At 45.8% G+C, this 27,504-nt stretch overlaps 1 protein-coding gene and 1 long non-coding RNA gene across 3 annotated transcripts in view; one reads left to right on the top strand and one right to left on the bottom strand.

The window, feature by feature from the left end:
• Positions 1 to 449, bottom strand: part of TGM2 (transglutaminase 2) — a 50,011-nt gene extending 49,562 nt beyond the window's left edge. Inside the window, exon 1 of the mRNA XM_088480559.1 lies at positions 334 to 449. Coding sequence (XP_088336685.1) covers positions 334 to 343 — 10 coding nt within the window. The 5' untranslated portion in view covers positions 344 to 449. The remainder of the gene's footprint in view (positions 1 to 333) is intronic.
• On the top strand, positions 156 to 27,504 carry LOC148514872 (uncharacterized). 2 transcript variants are annotated; one of them, XR_015879430.1, is made up of 5 exons: positions 156 to 373; positions 22,426 to 22,521; positions 22,801 to 22,915; positions 26,568 to 26,623; positions 27,060 to 27,504. It is a non-coding gene; the product is annotated as an uncharacterized LOC148514872 (long non-coding RNA). The 2 variants fall into 2 exon arrangements; XR_015879431.1 differs by lacking the exon at positions 22,426 to 22,521.

Genomic DNA, 27,504 nt, shown 5'->3' with positions numbered 1-27,504 from the left:
TAATAATAATAATAATCTACTTCTTATACAGAATATTTTATGACATACATATGCTATTTGTAATGGGCTATTTCTGAACACACAGAATATAGAGTACCGTTATGAGGGAGGTGTCACCAAAGTTCCGAGGAGTGCAGAATGTTGTAGGACAGCAATCAGTGATAAGAGACATAACACGGCTGAAACAGACACACATGTCCGTCCTGCATAAGGCAAACAAGGCTCTATGGGATGGTAATTACCTGGCCAATATGCACCACTGTGTACTCTGACTCCGTTCTATCTACATAGACAATACAAGCACAGACATACAGAAAGTCCTGCGTACGTTACCTTCTGCCATGGTCCAGGTCCGTCACTGAGCCCTGCACCAGTAAGTAGTAGTAATATAATTACATCCTAACTATAGCAATGTGTTTTTATACATATCTTCCTGCACACACCCCGGGGGAGGGACCGGCAGGCCAAGGAGAACTTTACTCACACAGCTCAGGGTGACACTTTACTAGGGAGGGGGATTTTGTATTAACCCATGCAGTGCAGACAAGCAATTATTGCAAGCATTACAATCATGATGTTAAACATTATTAGAAATTACCCCAATGTTTACATCATTTTACCATATGTACTGTAATAGATCTTTTTTCTCACCAGAGAATATCCATGTGGTTTTATAAGGGTTTAGGGGCCTATGTATCAAGCCATTTTTTACATAAAATTATGCAGAAACTGCAGTTTCTGCAGAATTTTATGTATTTTTGCAATGTACTAATGGCACAATGCAGGAGATTTCACAGATATCTCTGGCAAAGTGCTAAGTAGCGCTGCAGCTCACAGTCCCCATTATTATCAATGGAAACTACGATCTGACCCCTATGTAATAACTTCAAAAAGCAAAGGTTTTCGGAATTTAGCCCCGTAGTCTACACCATCTTCAGATGGTGTAAACTACTGTAACTCTATGGGTGCTCCAGGGGCAGGAGAGAGATCTTTTGATCTCTCTCCCGCAGCCCTCAGCCAGTTTCGGAAGCTGACGCTGTGTGCATGCGCAGTGTCAGCTTTCCCCGGGGAAGTCTTTCAGTTCTGTGAAAGACTTTGCCTAAATGCCGGGGATATAGCTGGTGGAACTAGAGAGTGGTGGGCCCAGGTGCAAGAATATGCTTTGCCCCCCCGCCCCCCTATGCATTGCCACCAGCAGTGGTCCCACTATGCAGTGCCCCTTATACATTGCACAAAGTAGTGGTTCGCCTATGAAGTGCCCCCAGTAGTGGTCCCCTCTATGCAGTGCTCCCAGTAATTCCCCTTATACAGTGCCCCCAGAAGTGGTCCCCCCTATGCATTGCCCCCAGTAGTAATCCCCCCTATGCAGTGCCCCCAGTAGTAGTCCCCAATGTGCAATGCCCCCAGTAGTGGTACCCCCTATGCGGTTCCCATTATACATGGCCCACACTAGTGGTCCCCCTATGCAGTTCCCATTATACAGTGCCCCCAGTAGTCGTCCTCCTATGCAGTGCCACCAGTAGTAATCCCCCCTATGCAGTGCCCCCCAGTAGTAGTCCCCCTTATGCAGTGCCCCAGTAGTGGTACCCCCTATGCAGTTCCCATTATACAGTGCCCCCAGAAGTGGTCCCCCATATGCAGTGCCCTCAGTAGTAGTCCCCCCTATGCAGTGCCCCCCAGTAGTAGTCCCCCCTATACAGTGCCCCAGTAGTGGTATCCCCTATGCAGTTCCCATTATACAGTGCCCCCAGTAGTCGTCCTCCCTATGCAGTGCCCCCAGTAGTCGTCCTCCTATGCAGTGCCACCAGTAGTAATCCCCCCTATGCAGTGCCCCCCAGTAGTAGTCCCCCCTATGCAGTGCCCCAGTAGTGGTACCCCCTATGCAGTTCCCATTATACAGTTCCCCCAGAAGTGGTCCCCCCTATGCAGTGCCCTCAGTAGTAGTCCCCCCTATGCAGTGCCCCCAGTAGTAATCCCCCCTATGCAGTGCCCTAAGTAGTAGTCCCCCCTATGCATTGCCACCAGTAGTAATCCCCCCTATACAGTGCCCCCAGTAGTAGTCCCCCCTATGCAGTGCCCCCAGTAGTGTTACCCCCTATGCAGTTCCCATTATACAGTGCCCCCAGAAGTGGTTCCCCCTATGCAGTGCCCTCAGTAGTAGTCCCCCCTATGCATTGCCCCAGTAGTAGACCCTCTATGCAGTGCTCCCAGTACTGGTACCCCCTATGCAGTTCCCATTATACAGTGCCCCCAGTAGTGGTGCCCCTTATACAGTGCTCCCAGTAGTAGTCCCCCCTATGCAGTGCCCCTTATACAGTGCCCCCAGTAGTAGTCCCCACTATGCAGTGCTCCCAGTAGTAGTCCCCCCTATGCAGTGCCCCTTATACAGTGCTTCCAGTAGTAGTCCCCCCTATGCAGTGCCCCCTATACAGTGCCCCCAGTAGTTGTCCCCCCTATGCAGTGTCCCCAGCAGTGGTCCCCCCTATGCAGTGCTCCCAGTAGTGGCCCTTATACAGTGCCCCCAGTATTGCCCCTTATACAATGCTCTCAGTAGTAGTCCCCCTTATACAGTGCTCCCAGTAGTAGTCCCCCCCTATGCAGTGCCCCTTATACAGTGTTCCCAGTAGTAGCCCCCCCTATGCAGTGCCCCTTATACAGTGCAGCCAGTAGTAGTCCCCCCATGCAGTGCTCCCAGTAGTGCCCCTTATACAGTGCCCCCAGTAGTGCCCCATGTAATCCAACGAGTTTATTGTGCTCATATAGGGGATAAGAGAGATTTATCAAAGTTTTTAGAGAGAGATAAAGTAACCAATCAGCTTCCAACTGTCATTTTGCAGACTGGATGTCGATTGTACTTAGCCTTGGAGAGAGATAAAGTACCGATCAATTAGCTCCTGACATAGCAGTTAGGAGCTGATTGGCTGGTTCTTTATCTCTGTCCACTGAATCTATCTCCAAGGCTTAGTACATAGACCCCAAAGTACTAACTAATCAGCTCCTGTCATTTTTTGAAAGTTTTCAACCCCTGTGCCGCGGCACACTAGTGGCGGTCAGAGCCACCAGTCACACATCATAGTACTGCAGAGTGCAGGCTGCGGCTGAGCTCCTCTGGAAGTCTCAGGAGTGCCGTGGCCACCACCTGCGTAGACGCAGTGAGTGCGGTCAGCGCTACACATTTACACAGGACCGGCGCTAGGCTTCCAGCACCGGTCCTGTGCTGCACAGCTGAGCCCCTTCCCTCCCCCTGAGCGCTTGCCCAATAGCGCCAGGAGGAGGGTGGCAGGCGGGCTCAGACTGTGCATAACACACTCATCGCCGCCAGCACTGGCGGTGATGTGTGTGTTAATCAGCAGCCAATGAGAGTCAGATAGACTCTCATTGGCTGCTGCTGCACACACATCACTGCCGAGTGGCAGCAATGTGTGTGTGAATCAGCAGCCAATGAGAGTCAGATAGACTGTCATTGACTGCTGCACGCCCACTGCAAGAGCCGGGCTTCCGTCCGGCTCCTGCAGTGGTAAAGGGAGAAACGTCATGATGTCATGACGTCTCTCCCATAATGCAGAGCGGCCCGGCCCGGGAGAATGGACGTACGGACGGCGGCGGGAGCAGGAGCGTGGATACGGGTAAGTATTTTTCTTTTGTTTCATTTTAGTGTGTATTTCGGGGGGGGGCGCGCTCTATTACAAAGAAGGGGACTACTACTGGGGGCACTCCAGGGGGGGATACTACTGTGGGCACTGCTTCAGGTGGGGGGGGACCAGTGCTGGGGACTACTACTGGGTGGGGGATACTACTGGGGGCACTGCTTCGGGGGGGGACCACTACTGGGGACAACTACTGGGGGGGATACTACTGGGGCACTGTCTTGGGGGGGGGGACCACTACTGGGGGGATACTACTGAGGGCATTGCTTCAGTGGGGGACCACTACTGGGATGGATACTACTAAGGGCACTGCATCGTGGGGGACCACTACTGGGGACTACTACTGTGGGCACTGCATCATGGGGGACCACTACTGGGGACTACCACTGGGGAGGGGGGATACTACTGTGGGCACTGCATTGTGGGGGACCACTACTGGGGACTACTACAGGGGCACTGCATCAAGGGGGACTCCTACTGGGGGAACTATATAAAGGGCACTGTAAGGGAGGGACTACTACTGGGGGCACTCCACAGGGGGGGTCCACTACAGGGAGCACTGAAAAGGGAGAACCACTACAGGGGGCACTGCATAAGGGGGACAACTACTGGGGGCACTGTATAAGGGGCACTGTATATGGGGGATCACTACTGGGGGCCTGCATATGAGGGATCACTACTAGGGGCACTGTATAAGGGGAACTAATGGGGGGCTGCATAAGGGGGACCACTACAGGGGGCACTGTGTAAGGGGCACTGCATATGGGGGACCACTACTAGGGGCACTGCATAGGGGGGGACTGTATAAGGGGCACTGTATTAAGGTGCAAATGGAAATTTTTCCCAGTGACAAGAAAGGGGTGTGTCATGTTGACACGCCCCATTTTTCAGTGGCCACGACAATTTTTTCGGCACGCCTGCGGCGCGCGCACTTACGGGGGGAGGCAGCTCTATTTTCAAATTTGCCCTGGGCTCCAAATACCCTAGTTATGCCACTGCCTGAGATTGCTGTAAGACACCTAAGCCAAACTCTTGAAATAGCCCTCCATGAAGTGTCTCCAGCTACCCCTCACATTCCACGTAGACTTATATGTCAACCATGGCATTCTAAATTGCCAAGACACCTCCAAAAACTGTCACGTAAAGTAGAACATCAGTGATGTAAATCTTGTGCCCCAAATGACTTCCTCACATATAAGACTATCTACCACTCCTCTTGAAAGGCTCTGGACACTGCCAAACAAACATATTTCCAGCCTCTTATCTCTGCTCAAGCTTCTAACCCCAAACAACTTTATATTAATACATTTAAATCACTACTTACGCCACCCGCACACAACCCATCACCATTTCACAGGATCTTGCTTCCTATTTCAAAGACAAGATTGGTAAGAACCCAAATGAAATGGTATGCTTTTCCTCAGCCAGTGACTTGCTCAATTACTTCCCTGAACCTTCTGGCATCTTCCTTTTATTTGATCCCACAAATGAAGATTACATTTCTACACTCTTCTCATCCTCCTACTTTACTACCTCTCCTCTTAATCCTAAATCCTCACAAATCAGAGCTCTATCTCCTGTGCTCATCACAACCTTTCTTTCCATCATTATTCAAGCATGCAGTGATCACTCCTATTCTGAAATAGAAACATAGAATTCTGACCCTTACCCTCTCTCAAACTAAGGTCCCATCTCTCAGCTCCCATGCGCCTCCAAACTACTTTAGAGTCTTGCCTACACCTGCTTCCCCTAATTTTATTTAACTTGCAGAACTTATTGGAGCCACTTCAGTCAGGCTTTCGTTCCCCACACTCCACAGAGACAGCACTAACTAAGGTAGTGAATGATTTGATCAATGCTAAGTCTAAAGGCCATTACTCACATCTTATTCTTCTGGATCTATCTGCTGCATTTAACAATGTGACCATTTTCTTCTCATACAAAGTCATCAATCAGGGTCTTGGCCCCAATTACCGCACATGGCACTGCCACATTGCAGTATTCCACACTTCCCCTGTACCTCAGCAACATCCCTGCTCTCCACAGCAAGGGATGTAAACAAACTGGCCGGCTGCTTGTTGTCCCCATCTTGCTTCTCCCCATGTGACTTCCTTGTCCTATCCCCAGGGCTGGCAACAGAAATCTCGGAGTCCAGTACACTGATGTCTCGGGGTCCCACCTTCTCACCACTACCCTGATCCCGCACATCCCAACACTGCATGTGTGTTATACGTGAAGCATGATAATGTTAATCAAAAGATATGCCAGTCTTTAAATAAGTAAAAATACACTATGACTTACCACACTGTCTGTCACTAACGATGCAGGCTGTAGTTCTTGTCTGCCGTCTCTCTTGCAAGGTCTTCTTGATAGTGCTGTGGATGCCTCAGGGATAGGAGGGGTGGTGTCTGCAGCCAACCATTCTCAATCCTCAGTCATCACCTTCCTGAAATCCAGCCTCTCATCACCATCCTTCATACCCAGCCCCCATCACCTTCATCTGTCCCCAGCCCCTATTACCTTCTGTCCCCAGCCCCTCAACTTCCTCTGCCCCCTTCACCTTCATCTATCCCCAACCCCCTTCACCTTCCTCCATCCCTAGCCCCCATCACCTTCCTCTGCCCCCAGCCCCTATCACCTTCTGCCCCCAGCCCCTATCACCTTCCTCTGCCCCCAGCCCCTATCACCTTCTGCCCCATCACCTTCCTCTGCCGATTCACCTTACTCCATTCCCAGCCCTATCACCTTCCTCTACCCCCTTCACCTTCCTCCATCCCCAGCCCCCATCACCTTCCTCTGCCCCATCCCCTATCACCACTTGCCCCATCACCTTCCTCTGCTCCCTTCAGCTTCCTCCATCCCCAGCCCCCATTACTTTCCCCTGCCCCCTCCACCTTCCTCCATCCCCAGCCCCATCACCTTCCTCTGTCCCCAGCCCCTATTCCTTATCCTCTATCCCCTATCACCTCAACTCCTGATCATCCCAGCGGCACATGCTTGTCTGACGGGCAAGGAAGATGTGCGGCAACGTGATCTCTGATGCCACACCATCATGTTGCTGACTTAAAGGTCATGCCCAGCCTGGGCCACAGCTGAGCCACCTGGAAGAGCCTATCTACTGTGATTTTCTCAAAGTGTGTTTCACTGGCATCTAGTGCATATCTGGACTTTTACTCAGTCCCTCTAGCTATTCTCCATAAGCTATTACAGTGGCTGGTTTCTCCTGTTCTGAGTGTCTATACTGGGGCTGTTCCAGAGTTTCAAGGGTCTGGTTCCAGTGCTGTGGTGGGTTGCACTTTCCCGATTCTCTCGGCTGGTTTAGTTGGGGGTCCGGGGTATCATACCTTCATTCTCCACCCTGAGTTCTGGGTTCTGATTCTAGTTCCAGGCTTGTGCGCTGTAGTGTAGTGTGGGTTCCCGGGCAATCCAGCCTCCATGGTTGCTCGTTCTGAGTTTCGAGATTCCAGGTATGGTATTATGCAGCTCTGAGTCTCTACAGTAGTGTTTGTCTGAGTTCCCAGTAGTTGGTTCCAGCCTTGAGTCCAGATACCAGGGCTGATTTTCCATATGATCGGTTCTAGGCCCTCATTACTGGGATTCCTGTTCTGTATCTTGGTTCAGATTCCAGGCCTGAGTTTCCATCTCATACTGCCAAACTAGCTAAGGACACACTAGCATTCCTATTCTACCCAATCTTACTCTATGAGCAGACAACTTATCAAGTCTCTCAGTTTCACCCACATTCCTACTTCAGCTGGTCCCAAAACCGATCTCAATCCATTGGTCCCAATGACACAAACACTTCAATCCCTAGGTCTTCAGGACACAACCCTATCCTGGTTTTCAATCTACTTATCAAAATGATCTTTCAGAGTTCGATTCATCTTTGCTTCCTCTATCTGTTGGAGTACCGCAAGGTTCAGTCCTAGATCCTTTGCTATATACCATGCCTCTTGATAAACTTATCAGCTCATCTGTATGCAGATGATACTCAAATCTACCTGTCTTCTCCAGATTTGTCACCATCTGTATTGGTCCACGTTACTGAATGTCTTTCTGCCATTTCCTCTTGAAAGTCATCTCGGCACCTCAAACTTAGGCCCTCATTCAGAGCCACTCGCTATTTGCGGTCGTTCGTTTTCTAAAAAGGGGTGGCTATTCAAATGAACCGTTCGCACTTTGCAGTCTGTTCACGCCTCTAAGTCTGAACGAGCGAGCAAAACATGCGAACGTAAATTTGAAAAAGACGCCCCCTGGCCGCTCGCACCATACGTCATGTCCGCTATTTATTAGATTAATCGAGTACATTGACCAGCGTATGAACTGCTCGCTATTCTTGTGGTTGGTTTTTTCAACCACTATTTTGCGAGCAGTTCTGAGTTAAAAAAAAAGTGACGTGGTCAATGACGCTGCTGGATTAATTATGCACTCCCTTAAAACGCCCGTTTTGACCTTTAAGCACGCCTGCGATCGGATTTCCACTCCCCGTTTTCAAGCACCTTCCCCTGTTGCCACCCACATACGCCTCATTCTGTCACTCAAATTAGTAGGCATTCGCTATTTTGCGAGCACATGAATTTCGGCCGCACTGACTGGTTCGCGCATGCGTATAACGATCCGTACGCATGCGCAGTTGGGCAAACATCGCTCGGAGCGAACGAGCTGCCGCTTACGAGTGGCTCTGAATCAGGCCCTTAGTCTTTCCAAAAAAATAATTAATAATATTTCTACTGGGTAATAGTCCTTACCAACCTGATATCTCTATCACTGTTGATAACTCATTAATCAACCTACCCTAAAAGATCACTGCCTAGGTGTCATCCTTGACTCTGAACTTTCCTTTGTTCCCCACATTCAGGGGCAGATGTATGAAACTCTGGGAAGTGATAAAGTGCAGAGTGATAAACAATGGACCAATCAGCTCCCAACTTCATTTTTTCAAACACAGCCTGTAACATGACAGTTGGGAGTTGATTGGTTGGTCATTTATCACTCTGCACTTTATCACTTTCCAGAGCTTAATACATCTACCCCTCAGTCTGTTTACAAATGCTGTTACATACATCTAAAAAAACATATCCAGAATACGCCCATATCTTACACAAGACACCACAAAAACTAATTTGTGCACTCATTATCTCCCGCATTGATCATTCCAATAGTCTCCTTACTGGTCTTTCCCAAAACAGACTCTCACCACTACAATCCATTCTGAATGCAGCTACGAGGTTGATCTTACTCGATAAACATTCATCGTCTGCTGCTCCGCTCTGTCAGTCCCTCCATTGGTTACCTTTATTCTACCAAATTCAATACAAAATACTTTTACATATGGCTATTAACCAAACTATTCCAACATATATCCCTTTGCTTCTCTCAAAATATCTCTCAGCTTGACCTTTCCGATCAGCACAAGATCCTTGTCTCTCATCGACATTCATTACCTTCCCCCATTCATGGTTACAGGACATTTTTCAGACAGCATCCAATCTGTGGAATGCCCTCCCACGCACAATAAATCTTACCTCTAGTTTCCAAAACTAGCGTTCCCTGAAAACCCACCTCTACAGACAAGCTTATCAAATTCCAGGACCACCCACATAATCTTCATACGCTGTCCTACCCTATTACATCCCCTCAATACAGTCCACATATAACTTTACATCTTTTCTCTTTCTTCACTTTCACATCCTCCTGACCTTTGGCCAACATTCCTGTGTGACTGGATCATACAGCTCACCAAGAACCTCTGCAATCTGGCTGGTCCAATATGCAATAGGTAGCACTATCCTTGTGTATCAGTGCTAATTCCCCTATAGATATAAGCTTGCTAGCAGGGCCCTCTTACCTCTATGGGCCTAATTCAGACCCACTCGCGAGCGGCTGTCCGCTCGCAAGTGGGTCGATGTTATGGACTGAGCATGCGCACGATGGAGGGAGTTCCGTCGTGCGCATGCGCCAGACGCGACGAGCGAAGGAAAGTCCTTCGCTCGTTGTGTCCGATCAAAGGGGGCGTGCTGTCAATGTTGATTGACAGCACGCCCCCTTTGGTGGGCGTGCCGGGGGCGTGCCTCCCTGACGGGGGCGTTCCCACGGGAACGCCTCCCGTCAGAAGCCGGCCCACTGACATCACTAGTGATGTCAGTGGGAGTGATTTTGGCTCTGATAGAGCCAAAATCACTCCGGAGCTTGCGGTTGAAAACCTCAACCGCAGGCTCCGAGTCGCAATTTCGATGGTCGCGATGGTCTCGACCATCGCGGCCTTCACAATGCACGCTCGTATAGCCTGTGGGTGGTGACCCACAGCTATACGAGCGTCCAGGAGGACGCTCCATGAAAATGGAGCCCGGCCCTCATTCAGAGCGTGCGCTCTGCTCAGAGCGTACGGCTCTGAATGAGGGCCTATGTCTGTCTTTTACTACCCAGTCTTGTTCTAATACTGTTTGTTCCAAATTGTAAAACGCAACAAAATATGCTGGGCGTACATAAGTAACTTAATAATTAACAATAAATGTGAACAGAAGACAAATAGAATGGTCCACAAACAAACAGATCAGAGAAAAAGAGTACAATTATCTGCAACTTAGTTATTTAATGAATTTTAAATAGTTACATTTAACTGTAAAAAATAGTTCTTAGAAAATAACAATATAAGTGTTCTAAATGATAATAAAATAAGTAACATTGAGGTTCGTAGGCTGATACGTATATTACATGTATGAAAAAAATCTATTTGTACCAAGTGCATGTGCAGTATTTTCTATGCCACATACATGTATATATTATCTTATGCCATACTTGCCGGCAAGGGAGGGGACAGCCAGGGTCAGCACTGTGGAGTGCGGCGAAGTTGGGCGGGTCTGGGGGCGTAGCCCCCTCTATACAATGTCGCGTTTGCCGACATTCTGAAGCAGGGGCGGAGCCACAATGACACAATTCAATGCAAATTGCGTCATCGACTGCCTACTTCACTCGAGAAGTGGGTGGCCGACTTGCCCACCTTTCTGGGCAGCTGGGAGTGCCACTCAAATTTCGGGAGCCTCTCAGCAGTTCCAGGTGGGTAGGCAAGTATGTGTCTTTAGTTATAGATATAATTTTTTTTACCCCATAGAATTTTATCAAACCCGCATATGAATATGACATTTAAAACTCAGGCCCTCATTCAGAGCCGCTCGTAAGCGGCCGTACGCTCGTAGCGGTCCGATGTTGTCCAACCACGCATGCGTCGGTGTAACAGTGCGCATGTGCATACGGCTGATTGCGATCATTTTTCCAGTCGTTCGTCGAATAGCGAACAGGAAGTGACATATCAAATGTGATTGACAGAACAGTCCGTTTTGGGGCGGTGACAGGGGTGGAGATGGGAAAATGCAGGCGTGTCGAGGCGTTTTTTGGGCGTACATAAATTATCTCATGTGAACGGCCAATGTGAACGGAAAAAGTCATACGTCACTGTCTGATCCACTTTCCATTCAAACTGCTCGCTCAGCTTGTGGTCTGGTATTCTCTACCACAATGGCGATGGTCTCTTCGTCCCTCCTGAGTCTCATCGATGGTTTTCTGATTTATCAATTGAGACCACAAAAAAGATCAACTTAGAATTGCAAACAAGCTTGTAATGTGTTTAGCAAATGTTTTTTTTTTTCTAGCACAAAACCGTACGCAGGTGAACTACTCAGCTGCTAATTTCTGGATTAGACAATCAGTTAGCTTACCAATTTTTGTGTTAAATGTGTTTTTTTTTTTTTTTATGCAACAATATTGTCAGCATGTTTAGGTTATTGCTTAATTTTTAAGGGGCCAAGAAAAATGTTTTTTTTTTTTAGGTTTGCAAAGTGTTCTTTAAAACTCCTAAATAGATTTTAACCCTTTGGTTTCGAAATCCAAAATAATGTTTAGATTTCCCTTCTATTGTTTTTGAATTTTTATGCAGGATTACCTATTAACCAGTTTTGGAAAAAATTCACAATACAATTGAGCAGATTTTACAGATGTTTTATTTTTGATACACATTTTGTTTTTAATGTGTAATTTGCATATTTCACATCTGAATAACGTAAATAAAGAGAAAAAATAATAACAAAACACACAAACACAAATAGTGGCAGTTGGCCAACACAAAATAACACAAATTAAAAACAATTCACAAGGAAGGAGAGGGAAGTTTTGGCCCTTAAGGAATATGGGGCAAGCACAGAAGGATTGTGGGAAAATTAGCCAGTGCTGTCAGCGCCTTTTGCCACGTTTGGCCGGGGTAGGGAGGGAGCCTGACCGTGTCCGGGAGGTCCTTTGGCTGGCCTGTCCAGAGGCAGATGTTGTGGCCTCTGGACTAGGCATAGGGCTAGGCACATTTGGAGGGATGGCTGTTGTTGTGCCCGAGGGGGAGGGTCCTGATGTTCCGGCAGGAAGGGAGGCCGGCTCCAACATGTGCTGGCGAACGAGCTGCTCCAGGGCATTTGCATTCCTGATGTTAGCCCCAGCATTGTCGGCCAGGGCCTGAGCAATGGTCATGTTGGCCGCAGCATTTTGCTCCATGGCCTCCGCCACCCGTAGCAGACTGGCGTCCATCCTCTGCAGAATCTCCGTGTGGTGATCCGATTTGAAATTGAGTTCTGTGAGGAGGGCCACTGCCTGCGAGGGGGATTGCCCTGGACTGGCTTCTGCAGGGTCCCCAGCCGGATCCACTGCTTCCTCCCCTGCAGAGCCAGCAGAAATTCTGCGGCCAACGCTCCCCTCTGGAGCAGACTCATCCGCCTGTGTCTCTGTTGGAAAAATGAGAAAAGAGTAACATTACAATCTACATAGTGTCACAAACACATTTCTGAGTTGTTAACATTACAACATTTACCTGGGACAACATGAGGAGTCGCAAAGTCTGGCATGTCCGTATCCATGTTGGACACGCCAAACACCTCCTCAGCCTGCACACACCCCTGTGCCAGCTCCTCCAAATCATTAAGCTCCAATGACACAGGGGTGGGACCCCCACCTGTCCTTCTTGCATGCCTAGCCCTATCAGACAGTTTTTGCTTCAGCCGATATTTGAAGTCGCTCCATCTGTGGGTGACAAAGTTGGCGTTATTCCTTGCAGTATTTGGCCCTGTAACCACTTTTTTTTTAATGTCGTTTTTACGTACCGGCCTTTGACCTCCGGGGTTGTACGGACCAACTCACCCACCCTATTGACAGCACTGGCTATATCATCCCACATTCTTCACTTTTGGCTTGCACCCATATTCCTATCGGCCTGTAGCAGGATGTCAGTGCACATTTGGATTAAAACCTCCATCTCCTTTCTTGTGAATTGTGGCTGTCTTTTTTTTTGGGTAGCTTTTGTTGGCCTACTAGGCCCAGCAGCCTCTGACATGGCATCCTCCACTCCTTGTGTATAAAACATATTTTAATTTGTGATGTCAAACGTTCACAAAAGTAAGGTTTAAAATAATCCTTATACCCCAAAAATCCAAATACTTACCGTGCGCCTCTTGGCCCGTGCTTTGCTGCTCATTAGACATTTTTGTGTTTCAAGTCTCACGACAGCAGACCGTTTTGGGATTTCCGTGACGTATTTATACCTGCGTCCGCATCATTGATTGTGCGCTCCTATTGTCCGTCCTTAATTTGAGTGGGAAAATAAACACTATTTATGGCTTTGGGTGACTCGAGTCGTGGTTGCGGGTGGCGGGTGGCGAATGGTGGATTGTGGTTGTGGATTTCTGAGGATTGGGCGTTATTTGGAGTTTGTTGGCGAAGTATTGGAGTTTTTTTTTGTTTATTTTGGGACAGTTTATTTTTCTTTCCGTATGCTTTTTGGATTTTCATTTTTGTTTCTTATTTGAGTAAGTATTTTCTAAAAACTCCTTTAAAACTAATCGTATTTTTTTGGGAAATGTTAGTACTTATGTTTTTTTTATTTTTCTTTTACCAGTTATTTTGGCATTGCCCCCGTGAAGTTTTTGGACTTTGGGTTATTTGTCAGTTTTTGGTAAGTCATTTTTAATGCCTGAAGTTACAGTTTCGATGTGTTGGTGTTCGCATATGTTTGGCTAAGTAATTTGTAATTGTTTCTTTAACCAATCCTGTGTTAACACGAAATATAGCGTACTCTTTGGCGTAATATTGTTTGAGTGGTATGTAATTTTGACCTCCTTAAAAAATTAACGCATTAATGTCTCCTTATTCCCCATGCAAAAATGCGAACTATTTAGCACACTAATGTCTCCTTATTCCCCATGCAAAAATGCGAACTATTTAGCGCACTAATGTCTCCTTATTCCCCATGCAAAAATGAGAACTATTTAGCGCACTGTCTCCTTATTCCCCATGCAAAAATGCAAACTATTTAGCGCACTAATGTCTCCTTATTCCCCATGCAAAAATGCAAACTATTTAGCGCACTAATGTCTCCTTATTCCCCATGCAAAAATGCAAACTATTTAGCGCACTAATGTGTATTTGACTTAAAGATTGGACAGTCTTGTTTGTCCACTAAATGTAGCGTGCATTTCCTAACTAATGTGTGCTCCCTTCTATCTTTTAACGCATTTAAAAAAGTGTTTGGATTCAAACTGACAAACAAAATTTCTAAAACGAATTTCTATTTTGGAAATGTAGGTTGTTGGACTCATGACAATACCCCGGCCTGTAAGCATCTTTGGATTTTTGGCAAAAGTTGATTTTTTGTTTACCATTTCACTCAAACATTAACTACCTGGCTTACCATTTCAGGTTGATGTTGGTCGTATTATCTTGGCCATGCTTCCGGAACCCGACCAACCTCAACCTCGTCCCAGGCGTAGGCATTGTAGGCGTGCAAGGCCCCAGATATATAGAACACGTGTCACCCTTTTTGGGCTGCCCGATGATGAGGTTTTAAGACGATACCGTCTTCCTCCACAAATCATCATAGACACTCTCTCATTAATAGAGAGTGATCTTGAACGGCAAATTGACAGTCCTACAGCAATACCACCACTTACGCAATTAATGTCGGTGTTACATTTCTGTGCCTCAGGATCCTTTCAAACCAGGGTGGGAATAGTTGCCGGAATATCCCAATCCTCCTTTTCAAGGATCCTGAGGGCAGTGATGGAGGCCCTTTTCAAACACCTCCATCATTTTATTAAAATTCCATTGGATAAGGGTTCCCTTAGTGTGGCGAAGGCCAATTTTTACCAAATAGCTGGCTTCCCACACATCACAGGGGTTGTGGATGGCACTCACATACCACTTCAGCCTCCAGCAAGGCTGGAGGCTATATTTAGGAACCGCAAGCACTATCATTCACTGAATGTAATGGTGGTATGTAATGCCTTCCTCCAGATCCTGTCCCTGAATGCCAAATTCCCCGGGAGTGCACATGATTCCTTCGTCATCCGACAATCAGGGATTTGGCCTAAATTAGACAACCTACAAGCTGGTGATGCGTGGCTTCTGGGTAAGTGGACACCTTTAGTTGAAACCAATGCAAAGCTTGATACACAATGATCCTGATTGTTGTATTTGTTTTTTCACATGAGACAGTGGTTACCCTTGCACGCCCTGGCTGCTCACTCCTTATTTGGCTCCCACACCACAAAGTGAGTATAATTCCGCACTTACAGCCACCAGGCAGGTGGTGGAGCGCTGTATCGGCCTTTTAAAAGGCCGATTCAGATGCCTCCACCGCTCTGGTGGCGAACTCATGTATTTGCCGGATATGGTTTCGAAAATAGTGGTCCTGTGTGGGATATTTCACAACATCGCCATAAGGAGTGTCCCAATGCAGCCAGAGGATGCCTTGCTTGAGGATGGCCCCCCCGAGGTTGGTCGGAGGTCAGTATGTGGGGGGGGCCATACGCGATGATGTGGTGGCCAGATATTTCAGGTAATTATTGACAAACATTTACTTAATTGACACAATGTCGACATGTTCGATTGTAATGTGCCTTTTTAATATTTTGAAACTTTTTTTTTCTTGTCTTCCTTTAAAATCCACCAAAAACCGATGCCTACTACCTGCTCCACTAAATTGGGTACATGTGGCCACATTGGATCAAACTTTGGGAACAATTATTTCATCGCCTCATTTGTGGATTTATGTTGGCCTGCTACTTATTTCAACAGTTCTTGATTGTTTCTTTTGTTGTTTGCTTTTGGTGTTGGTTGTTTTTTGTAGTGTCTTTTCACTGTGTGAATTGCTTGTCACAATTCACTTTCTGTATGTGTTTGGTGGGTATTACATTTTTTTTTGCCGTTAAAAAGACTTTTTTTTAAAAAATTACAAGCACGTGTAACCTGGCACAATAAATGCCACCTTTCGTAATGCCTAATCCTGTAATGTGTGAAATGGTTAAGTCTTTGAACATGCTTTGTGTCTTTCAAAAAACAACAAAGGTATTATGTTGAATCAGTAGGTTTTCTAAACTAGGCCTAAGCAGGTTTCATTTTCTATTTACATTACCCCCCCAAAGAAAAACAACAAAATGTTTGAATTTCTACAAAACTATTGGCATGGTGAGGTGTTTAATATGGCAGCTTACATACTTACTAGCGCTTTGTACAATCTAATTTACCTTACTTTAAAGAACATGATCAAATAGTCGACTTATGGAAGGTTAAACAATGTAATGTTTTCAGACAAGGAATGAGACTCGATAAAATACAACGCAATTTTAATTTCAAAAAACAGTTTGGCCATAATACAAAATTATAAAAAGTTCAGCTCCGAAGGACCGCCGCCATGTGGTCAAGGACCACTAGCATCCGTATGACGTGGCCACGCAAGGCGGCCAATCCCTCCTGCATAGAATGCAGTCGCCTCTGGTCCTCTGTTGGGAAAAAAAGGGATAATAAAATAACACCTTACATTAGAAGTTTACAAAACAAACTAAACAAAAAAGTCTAGTTTAAACAAAGATCCAGTTGTGCTGAAAAAAACAAAGTACTGGCAAATGCAAAGATGGGATAAATACTAAATTAAAAATGAACATACAAAAAGGACGAAGTACCCTTAGTAGGGTAAACAATAAATACCCAAGTATGAGTGTTTGGACATGTGTGATATGTATCAGTGGAAAATAACCAAGACATTGTCTAGCAAAATAAAAATGTCTCCAAGAAAAAAAAAAAAAAATTTTTTAAAGGGAAACATACCGGTCATTGGGATTGCGGGTCTTTGAGGCCCTCCATCCTCCTCCTCCTCGGAGGTGGGCCAGTGCTGGTGGTTTGACGGAGGGGACATTTCCGTTATGGTGGACGGTGATGAAAAGCGCTGTGGGGGGGGGTTAGGGTGAAGAAAAGAGAGGGGGGGTGGAGTGGAGGGTGAATTTTGGGGGTGGTGCAAATTGGGAGAGGGAGGGGCCTCAGGTAGTGGCCAGTCAGGGGTGGAGGGGGAATTGGGGGAAGGTTGGGGAGATGCGTTTGTGCTTGGAGTCAGCGTCAGAGGACGAGCCCGGCGTCTTTTTCGGCGGCGAACCCGGATTCTGTGTTCAGCCCCTAAATGATGTTTGAAAAATGTTTAGTCTTTTTGTGGGGGGGTTTGGCCACAAATTTGGAGCTCCAAAAATGTTAAAACATTCAAAAAAAGGAAACCAAGCACACACAGATAGGGCCACAATAAACAAACAGGGCTAGACTGAAAACATGCACATGCAGGCCTGTCCAAAAACAACAAACAGGGCTAGACTGAAAACAAGCAAACGCAGATAGGGCCACAATAAACAAACAGGGCTAGACTGAAAACATGCACATGCAGATAGGGCCGCAAAAACCCCCCAGAAAATACCACAAAAAATACTTACTTGCAGCGATCCGCAGCCGCAAACAGGCCAGCAAGCGTGGCGTGCGGCGGCGCAGATCCGACCACCTGCGCTCTAGCTGCCCGATATTTCGGCATGAGCCGAAGGAGCGCAGGAGGCGGCGAACCTCCGCATAGGCCGTTCGCTTCTGGCGGTTGCTGATGGGGGGAGGCTGGCTGGTGATCCGCCGGTCCATCACCTCCGTTAGGACCAAAAGCTCCCGCCTGGTAAACGCGGAGGCTCTCATGATGGCAATGATTTATTTTACACCAAACAGTTTTAATAAAGGCCAGAGAAAAAATTTGATTGGCTAATGTACTTGGTAAATTAACAGGAAACATTCTATTGGTTATTGTATGAGTCATGTGTCCTCCAGCCTCAAAAATATAATGTGAGTTATGATAGGCTTGATGCAGTGACATGCATAAGCGAATTAAAATAAAGAAATGAAAAAACTAAAATATGCCTATCACAAACACAGGAAACCAATAGGATCATTGGTTAAAACATATATTTTTGATAAAGTAAACCATTGGTGAAACCGTACGTATTCTGCGGGAAAAATGACACACACGGACAAGAATAAAGTTTATTGAAACTTGAAAAAAAACGGATTGCAAACATGTGAAGAGCAATTAAGCTAATTAATATATTGATTGGCATGAAACGATTAAAGTATGTATGCAGAATGAACGAGCGGGTAATCGAAATCTGACAGGTCCACTTCCGGAATTGACTTGTGCGAGCATCCAAAGCAACCAAAGAGGAGACGAACGGTCGCTATTTTGAACGGTCACAAGCTAGAGGAGGGGTTGGGAGAATATGGGGCGGAAGGTTAGCTACGAGCGAGCGCTTAAATTAAAATGTTTTCACTCGTACGGTGGACGAGCGAACGGCCACTTGCGTCCGGGTCTGAATCAGGCCCTCAGTTAGCTCTGAGTTCCAAGATATAGCCCATTTATGACGATGTAGGGGTATTCCTAGTGAAGTGGGCAGAATGGAGAGAATCTTACCAGTAATCTGTGTTCCGCGCAGAGGGGGCGGGGCCTAATGACCCAATTAAATGAATCATTTATTTGTCCCCTCCCCTGTTCAAATATATGGATTACTCACACAAAATAACTGTGGTGCACTGAGTGATAAGCATAGTGAACGATTCCACCAAGACATTTCAGCAATAGAACAAAGATATCAGGGGAGGTGAATCACTACTGTTGGACAGTGACAAGAGATGCCCCAGAAGAGGAGCACAAGCGACAAGCAAAGAGAAAGCACCCCCATGAATAGGCCACTATAATAGATAGTACTTTCGTATGCTGTATGATTGTTTCGTATGCTGTATGTTTGTTTCGTTTTGTGTTCTTATTTGTGATTGATTGAAATAAAACAACTGTTATTTATTATCTATCAAGAAAATATCAAATTATTTTAAAATAGCTTTTCACTATGACTATATTACTAATGTATATACAGTATAGTGCAAGTAGTGTAGCTCAAAAAATAGAGCTAGTAAAAACATTCTGAAAGCATTTTAGTTATTCTTGACTTCAAATTAGTAATGTATGACTATTTTTAGAAAGGAAACAAATGAAAAGTATTAATTTGTTGTACAGTATAATTAGTTCACTATACCAGGGGTTGCCAAACTTTACAGTCCAGGCTTTAAGAATATCGTGCTTGAGTCCAGATATCTAGTGAAGTGGGCAGAATGGGGAGAATTTTCTTGCGGATCGTCGGGTCCTCGAGTAGGGGGAGTGACCTAATGACGCAATTCTATAAGATTCACATCATTTGGCCTCGTCCCTTATTTAAATATGCGGCGTTCGTGGCAAATTACCGCGATGGGGCGTGGCCCCCTTCCAGCCCCATCCCCCCAACACCTCCCACATGCATAAATGTCGGCTAGTATGCTCTGGAGATAAGATGAAGGTGGCAGTGTTGTGGGCGGGCAAGACTATTTGCGTCCTTAGTCCCCGTCCCCTCTCGACAGATGCATATCCCTCAGGGACGTATCTATAATGGGTGCAGGGTGTGCGGGGAACACGGGCCCCTGGGTCCAGGGGGGCCCCAGACCACACACCCTGCACCCATAGAATTATTTACCTCTCTAGAGTCCCACGTCAGCGCGAGGGTCCGGTGCTGTAAAAACGACTGGAAAATGGCCGCTGTGGCCATTTTCCCATCGTTTGCGCATGCGCAGTACTGGGAAAATGGCCGCCGTCGCCATTTACCCGGTGACCTGCGCATCCTCTATAGACTCTGGGCGCACTCTAGTGCACAGAGTCTATAACTCCAGCACTGGCTGTGCACAGCTCAGTGGGCTGCCGGCCGCCGGACAGAGAGGTGGGGGGCCCATGTCGGAGACTGCACACGGGCTCCCTCCTCTCTAGAAACACCCCTTGTATCCCTGTAACATTGTCCACATTCTACCCACTTCACTAGGAAGTGGGCAGAATGTGGGAGAAGTGCCTAATCTGCCAGGGATGCGGGGGCTGCCCGAAAAAAACTTTCTCGCAGGTGTTGGGAGAGTAAGCAAGTATGGTGCAGGACCATTGCTCACATGTCTTTTTTCCCCAAATGTAAGTTTCCTGTCCTTTGTTCTCCATGACTACAGAGATGTGCAAATTCCACCTATTATTATTATTATTACCAGTTATTTATATAGCGCACACATATTCCGCAGCGCTTTACAGAGAGAATATTTGGCCATTCACATCAGTCCCTGCCCTAGTGGAGCTTACAATCTATGGGCCTGATTCAGACCCACTCGCGAGCGGCTGTCCGCTCGCAAGTGGGTCGATGGTCTGCACTGAGCATGCGCACGATGGAGGGAGCTCCGTCGTGCGCATGCGCCAGACACGACGAGCGAAGGACTTTCCTTCGCTCGTTGTGTCCGATCAAAGCGGGCGTGCTGTCAATGTTGATTGACAGCACGCCCCCTTTGGTAGGCGTGCCGGGGGCGTGCCACCCTGACGGGGGCGTTCCCACGGGAACGCCTCTCGTCAGAAGCCGGCCCACTGACATCACTAGTGATGTCAGTGGGAGTGATTTGGGCTCTGATAGAGCCAAAATCACTCCGGAGCTTGCGGTTGAAAACCTCAACCGCAGGCTCCGGCTCGCAATTTCGATGGTCGCGATGGTCACGACCATCGCGGCCATCAAAATGCACGCTCGTATAGCCTGTGGGTGGTGACCCACAGCTATACGAGCGTCCAGGAGGACGCTCCATGAAAATGGAGCCCGGCCCTCATTCAGAGCGTGCGCTCTGCTCAGAGCGTACGGCTCTGAATGAGGGCCTATATTCCCTATCACATGCTCACACACATACACACTAGGGGTAATTTTTTTTGTTGGGAGACAATTAACCTACCAGTATATTTTTGGAGTGTGGGAGGAAACCGGAGTACCCGGAGGAAACCCACGCAAGCACAGGGAGAATATACAAACTCCACACAATTAGGGCCATGGTGGGAATTGAACCCATGACCTCATTGCTGTGAGGCAGTAACGCTAACCATTACACCGTCCGTGCTGCCCTATTTTTTAATGTCATGTTTTCTTTTTGTGCTCTAAATGGTTAGTGCCCTATCTCACGTAAATAAATCCCATTGTTACACCAGTTACACAGTGTTACATGTAACCGTTCTAATAATATATTTCCTTGAGGAAATCAGGCACACAAAACAACGCTACAGTAATTGTCAACATGACATTGCTGAATCTAACATACTAATGCGATCGTAGCTGCGATTTCTTATGGAATGCAGCTGCGATAATATGCTAATAGTGCCAAAGCTTCCCCGAGCATAAGGACGCCCACCGCTGCCTTCTCATATGAGTATGATGTCGCTTACCTGCGTAAATATCTGTAACATCGATGCACATCAAACGACCATCTTGCCCTTGTGGCAGGTCTGATCAGCTGCAGACTTGGAAGCTCTACTGACACCAGAGGGCTCTCATGCTGCGTAGGAGGTCACAAGGGCTAATTTATATACATCCATGTAACGGCGTTTAAATGGTTAGACACGCCTGCATTTTTCTCACCATTCCCCATTTTCACCCCCAAACATTGACAACCTGTCACTCACTTTGCAATGGATTCCACTGTGCGTTCGTAATCGCAATGCGATCGATGTGCACATGTAGTGTGGCTTACACGTATGCGCAATGGAAAACAATCGCTCGATCTGCGTCCGTAATCACCATTGTGTCCATCTCTGAATCAGGCCCTGCGTTCAAAGATGCAGAATTGGTCACAGATCTTTCAATTATCACAGTTCCGAGTAACCCTGTGACTACTCAGAATGGCCGCGGAAACTGAAACGCCTGAAACAGTTGAAACACACTTGCGTTCTTTGCTGCCACTCCCCGTTACCTCCTACAAACGCTCCCTGACTGACAGTCATACTGCGACTAAAAGGACACTGCGACTACGGTAATATATCTTGAGGCATGTGCAGTGCAACTTAGATGCATGCGCAGTTTACCGATAATCGCTCAACTGTGAAAATATTGTCATTGCGTACATCTCTGAATCAGGCCCTAAGGTATATAGAGTGGGATGTATCAAGCATCACATTATGGATGCGATACATCCCACTACTTACCGCATGCATACTGGTGTTCTGTGATATCCCCTGCATTACGCTATTAGCACATCCTTACAATTCATAAAATTATACAGAAACTGCAGTTTCTACATCATTTATGAAAAAGAAATGCTTGATAAATAGGCCCCTTAGGGGTATATTTACTAAGCTGTGGGGTTTTAGAAGTGGAGATGTTGCAGATTCTACTTAACATTTATCTAGCACCTTCTAGAAGATAATAGCTAGAATATGATTGGTTGCTATGGGCAACATCTCCAATTCCAAAAACCTGCACTTTAGTAAATAGACCCCATAGTGTCTGAACTGCTCTAGAAATGAGTCTTAGGGGTACATTTACTAAAGTGACAATTTACCCCTTATTGTTGTGTCTTCCTTGTACTTTACTAGGGGCGCCTTCATGCTACCCAGCTTCTCCCCTCTGCCTGTGCAAGCACCACAGTCTTTCTCTACATCCCACACATGACCCATTTCATTTTGTACCAGGTAAAATTGGTTACTGTATGTCAGAGAATAATCTACTAGAAGACTGTAGATAAATTGCAGATCATCTTGTTATTAATAGGAGGTATGATTTATGTGTAAAACACTGATGTGGAATTCCAGTTTAAACCCCTCTTTAACTAATCAGTTCATCACAGGATTCTGCAGCTGTAAGAGAAAAATAATAGGAGTAAGGGAAGCAGGATATTGTATAATGTGATATGTGTCTGACATGTGGCATTTTCAGCAAAACTTATCCCTTTCCCTTTTAATCCGATTTAGTCTATGAAGTTATGAGCTGTGTATGGATGCAGGGAGCAGTTTTACCTCAGTTACATGGGAGACACTTGTAAGATACCAAAGAGTTAAATTCCGTCTGGCAGAGTTGTTTACAAAGGTAATGTAGATGGAGGTCCAGGGACAAGGTAGGTGGTTGTATACTGTGCTCTGTAGTGGGCTGACACTCCGCTAGACTTGGTTGTTTATTCCAAGCCTAGTCTCTGATTCAGAACCGCACCTTTCTCTGTGTCTCCATCCTGTGTGACTCTCACCTACACAATCATACAGTCATTGGTTTGTACAAGGACTCATTTGTAAAGGAACACTTAACCCACCCAGTCTGTGCACCATTACTATTATGAAAGGTTGTCAGAAATGTAAGAATTTTTATGTCCATCAAAGGGTTGAATTACTGCCTTATGTTATTTTGCTGAACTCTAATAAATTCCTATAAACGGATATGAAGGAATTACCATGTGTGAATCAGACAATACAAGGAGAAGAGGGTAACAGGGGAATACATGCTGGTTTGTGTTGCATGGGATTAATGTATCTGAATTCCTGAAACACTGCCATGTAAACTGATAAACTGACATTTTGCTTTGAGATAATGTTTCCTGCTAGCAGAATGCATGGCTTGTAATAATAAAAGGAATAATGCTGAGATAACAGAGGATATGTTGAGAGAAAAGCTTTCATTTACAGAGCCAGAACTATCGCTTGGCAGAAGAGACAACCCCTGTTCATCTAGGTACTATCCATTAGGCCCCAGGAACCCTGCTCACCTAGGTACTATGCATTGGGCCCCAGGAAACCTGTTCACATAGAGATTGTCCATTGGGCCACCAGGAAACCTGTTCACCTATGGATTATTTATCCCAGTAAATCTGTTCATCTAAGGCAGGGATGGGGAACCTCAGGCCCGGGGGCCGTATAAGGCCCCCGGACTCATTTGGTCTGACCCTCTGAGCTTTATTCTGGTAGCCTGATCTGCATAGCAGGGTGCCTAGAATGGCACCCTGCAGCCAGAATCTATGCAGCAGTGCCACCTGGAGCGTCCTTAGGACGCTTCAGACTCTCACACCACTGCCCTTACAGCTCCCCGGAGCATCCTCAGTTTGCTCCGGGCATTGCTGTAATCACCGGCGATTGTGGCTCCGCTCCTGTGACATCACATATATCATAATGGCTCTCGGCAGAAAAAAGGTTCCCCACCCATGATCTAAGGACTGTGTAAAGTGTCATTTTATTACATAGCTCTAGAGGAAAAATAATAAATAAAGTGATTGTGCTCAGGTGAATTATTATAAACACTTATTTACATAGCGTCAACATATTATGCAGTGCTATACAGAATTTTTTTAATCATTTACATGAGCCCCTACCTCAATAGAGTTTACAGTCAGTATGCGTACATAAGGCACCAGTTATGCCCTGGCACACCCTAATCTTGGACGCTGTCCTTGTGTATATCAGCAAAATTGATAGTACCACCAATATTTTGATGAGCTGACAGTGTTGGTGAGTGTGTCACACAAACCGCAGCCTCCTGCACTCACAGACCCCTAGAGAGCACCAGGTACTTTATAGCCCCTCTTGAAGAACCTGGGTAATGGGGCTGGTAGGAATATGGGGGAGGTTAGGTGGAATATTATTTGGGAGAGATTGGGGGACATGACAATGAGAGGAGGATTGAATGAAATAAAAATAATGCTAGACATGCCCCTGGGTGGTGCTAGACCCCCAGCCCTCCCATATAGTACCTAAGTTGTCAACTCTCCCTGATTTGTAAGGGATACTCCCTGAAACGGTAGCAATCTCCCTGTCTCCATGAAGAGGTTAGCAATCTCCCTGATTGCACCTTACCCCTATTATGTAGCTGTTTTCATCAACAAGTGGATCTTACTAACTGTTTAGGGGCTCATTTACATTTGGTTCATACTTGCCGACATTCCTGGGCAGCTTTCTGGAAGCAGCAGGAGGGGACCTGCTGCTCTCCTCTTCGGGGGCGGGCCAAGTGATAGACAGAATTAGACTCCACCCCTTTACATAAACCCCCGCTATTCGTGGGTCTGTGGGGAGGGGGCGGGGCTAAATGAAGCTATTTGCTCCATTTAGCCCCGCCCCTTCCCTATGGACCCGAAAATTCCAGGTAAAATCTCCCCATCCTGTCCACTTCACTAGGAAGTGGACGGGATGCGTTAGATATGCCTACTTTTCCGGGGCTGCGGGGGGTTACCGGAAATATTGTGAGCCTCCCGCGATTACCAGGAGAGTAGGCATGTATAATTTGGTTATAAGTCAATTTTTTTTATATGACTCTCAGATGTAGCATTACACGTCCACTTTACCGCAAATCTCATACTGTAAGTGCTGCTTTCACAATATCCCTGAAATACTTTTTCAAAAGTAGGCAATTATGCATAGTACTGTACTGTACACATTCCTCGGTGCAGAGTAGCCCTCTCCAGATTTTCCTGTGAGCACACCCCTATACAAAGTGCTGCTTACAGTATAGATAGCACATATACACAACCTGCCAGTGTATTTTTGTACAGTGGGAGGAAACACTATAGAAGCCCATGTGCTCACTGGGAGAACATACAAGCTCCACATCCTTGCTACCCCAAATATCCATTTTTATTCCACATAATCATTAAATAGTATGAGTAATAGATTTTTGAATAGAAAGTAAAATAATTTTTTTAAATACTAATTACCTATGATTTTCATTTTACTGATTTGGAATCACTTACAGCAGGGGTGTCAAACATTGCGGCCCTCCAGCTGCAGTGGAACTACACATCCCAGCTTGCTATTAGGGCATGCTAAAACTGTTACAGGGCATGCTGGGATATGTAGTCCAACAGCAGCTGGAGGGACGCATGTTTGACATGGTACAGTGTTTATGGTAACATATCACTCCACCTATCCTATGAACTGAGTAATGCATGGTGACTATTTTTGGACTTTGACCTAGAGGAACAACTATATGCATAAATACCTTGTTTTTAAGAATAAATGTGTTGTAGGCTTCTCTCCCACCAGGACTGGGCCATCCTCGCTGCTGTACCACATTGCAGCCACACCTAATGCAACAGCCATAGTTCTGCCCTTGAAAATATGATATACGTATATTGTTAATATTAAGACTTGTTTTATTGCTGTGCTTGTTCCCAATTGTAAAGTGCTGCAAAGTCTGCTGATGTTCTATAAGTAAATGTTAATACATAAAAAATAATGCAACAGTAAATTTCTGTATGATCTGTCATCAACCATTCATGTTCCTACAGGATGGGTACGGGATGCCGGCGCTCGGGATCCCAGCGGTCAGAATTCCGATGATGGTATCCCAACAGGGTTAGGATACCGACACTTTGTTGTCTGTATCCTAACCCTCTCCCTCCCCTAACCTTAAACCCGGTGCTTAACCCTAACATCCCCCGAAGTGCCTAAACCTAACCTCCCCCTCCCCGCGCCCTAAACCTAACCCTCTCCCTTAGTGCCTAACCCTCCCGCTAGTGCCTAACCCTAACCCTCCCCCCAACCCTGCTACTTACCTTCGGGATTCCGGTGGTCAGGACACCTGCACCGGCATTCTGACAGGTGTCGAGATTCCAGCGCCAGCATTCTGACAGGTGTCGAGATTCCAGCACCGGCATTCTGACCACTGTAATCCCCTCCGTCGGCATTTTAACAGCATCCCATTCCTACTGTTCTCTTTTATTTCTTTACATGCAAGCAAATTATTGTAATAAATCTTTTTACAGATGCTGAGAATAGATCGGATACAAAAAGGACATTATTGTTGGTACATTTTCATAGGGTAAATTGAGAACATCATGTCATTTACTGCTTACAGTTTCTTTTCCTACGGGAAATATGAATACAGTAGTTATGAAACATTTAATCAATTTAATGTGTGCAATTTTTAAATGGTTTTATCTGTACTTCTAAAGCTTCTTTTAGTATTGATTGAGAGAACTGTAAAGAAAGGTTATTCATAAAGTGTCCTTATTAGCAATTTAGACCAAAAATGTAAAAAAAAAAAAAAAATCTTTAAAATGTAGAATGCCTGTTCTAGATTCCCAGTATATTGTATCTTAAATTGGGTTGATTATGAGGTTCTGGGATAAAGTTATAGTATTAATTCATTTGATATTGTTAGCATATTGTCTTTGCTTGTCTAATAGACCATATATGCCTTATATATAACACTTTTCAATTACTAAACGCTTGTGTACATTCTGCTACCATTGCAGTCCTGGATTTCCACATTGGAAAATTGCATCGATTGTATCTGAAGGGATGGAGCTATCTGGAGCCATAAGGGACCTGGAGCCATCCTGGACAGTACCATATCAATGAGCTAGAATTTGAAGATGAGTTCATGTGGGAGCCAGCTGGAAGTAGAACCAAAAGCCCAGATTTGGTCTTCAATAACACTTAGATTTGAACAATAAATAATTCACAAACAAAAGCAGGGATGTCATTCAGAAATGTTATAAAGTTTGGTCAAAAAGATCCAATTATAAACTGGCAATGTACCCTGTGGATAATGATAAGGCTCTTGATAACACCTTCCCAGAGATGTCCAGCCTTTAACTACATTACACTTGATAATAATGCCTTATTACGGCTACTTTCATGTGGTGTTCATGTTTAGTACTGATAAACTTTTTTTTTTTTTAAGATATATTATTAAAT

Source organism: Taudactylus pleione, unplaced genomic scaffold (assembly GCF_031769625.1).
Source record: "Taudactylus pleione unplaced genomic scaffold, aTauple2 ptg000256l, whole genome shotgun sequence".
In the NCBI taxonomy this organism is placed as follows: domain Eukaryota; kingdom Metazoa; phylum Chordata; class Amphibia; order Anura; family Myobatrachidae; genus Taudactylus; species Taudactylus pleione.
This window is presented reverse-complemented; position numbering and strand designations above follow the sequence as displayed.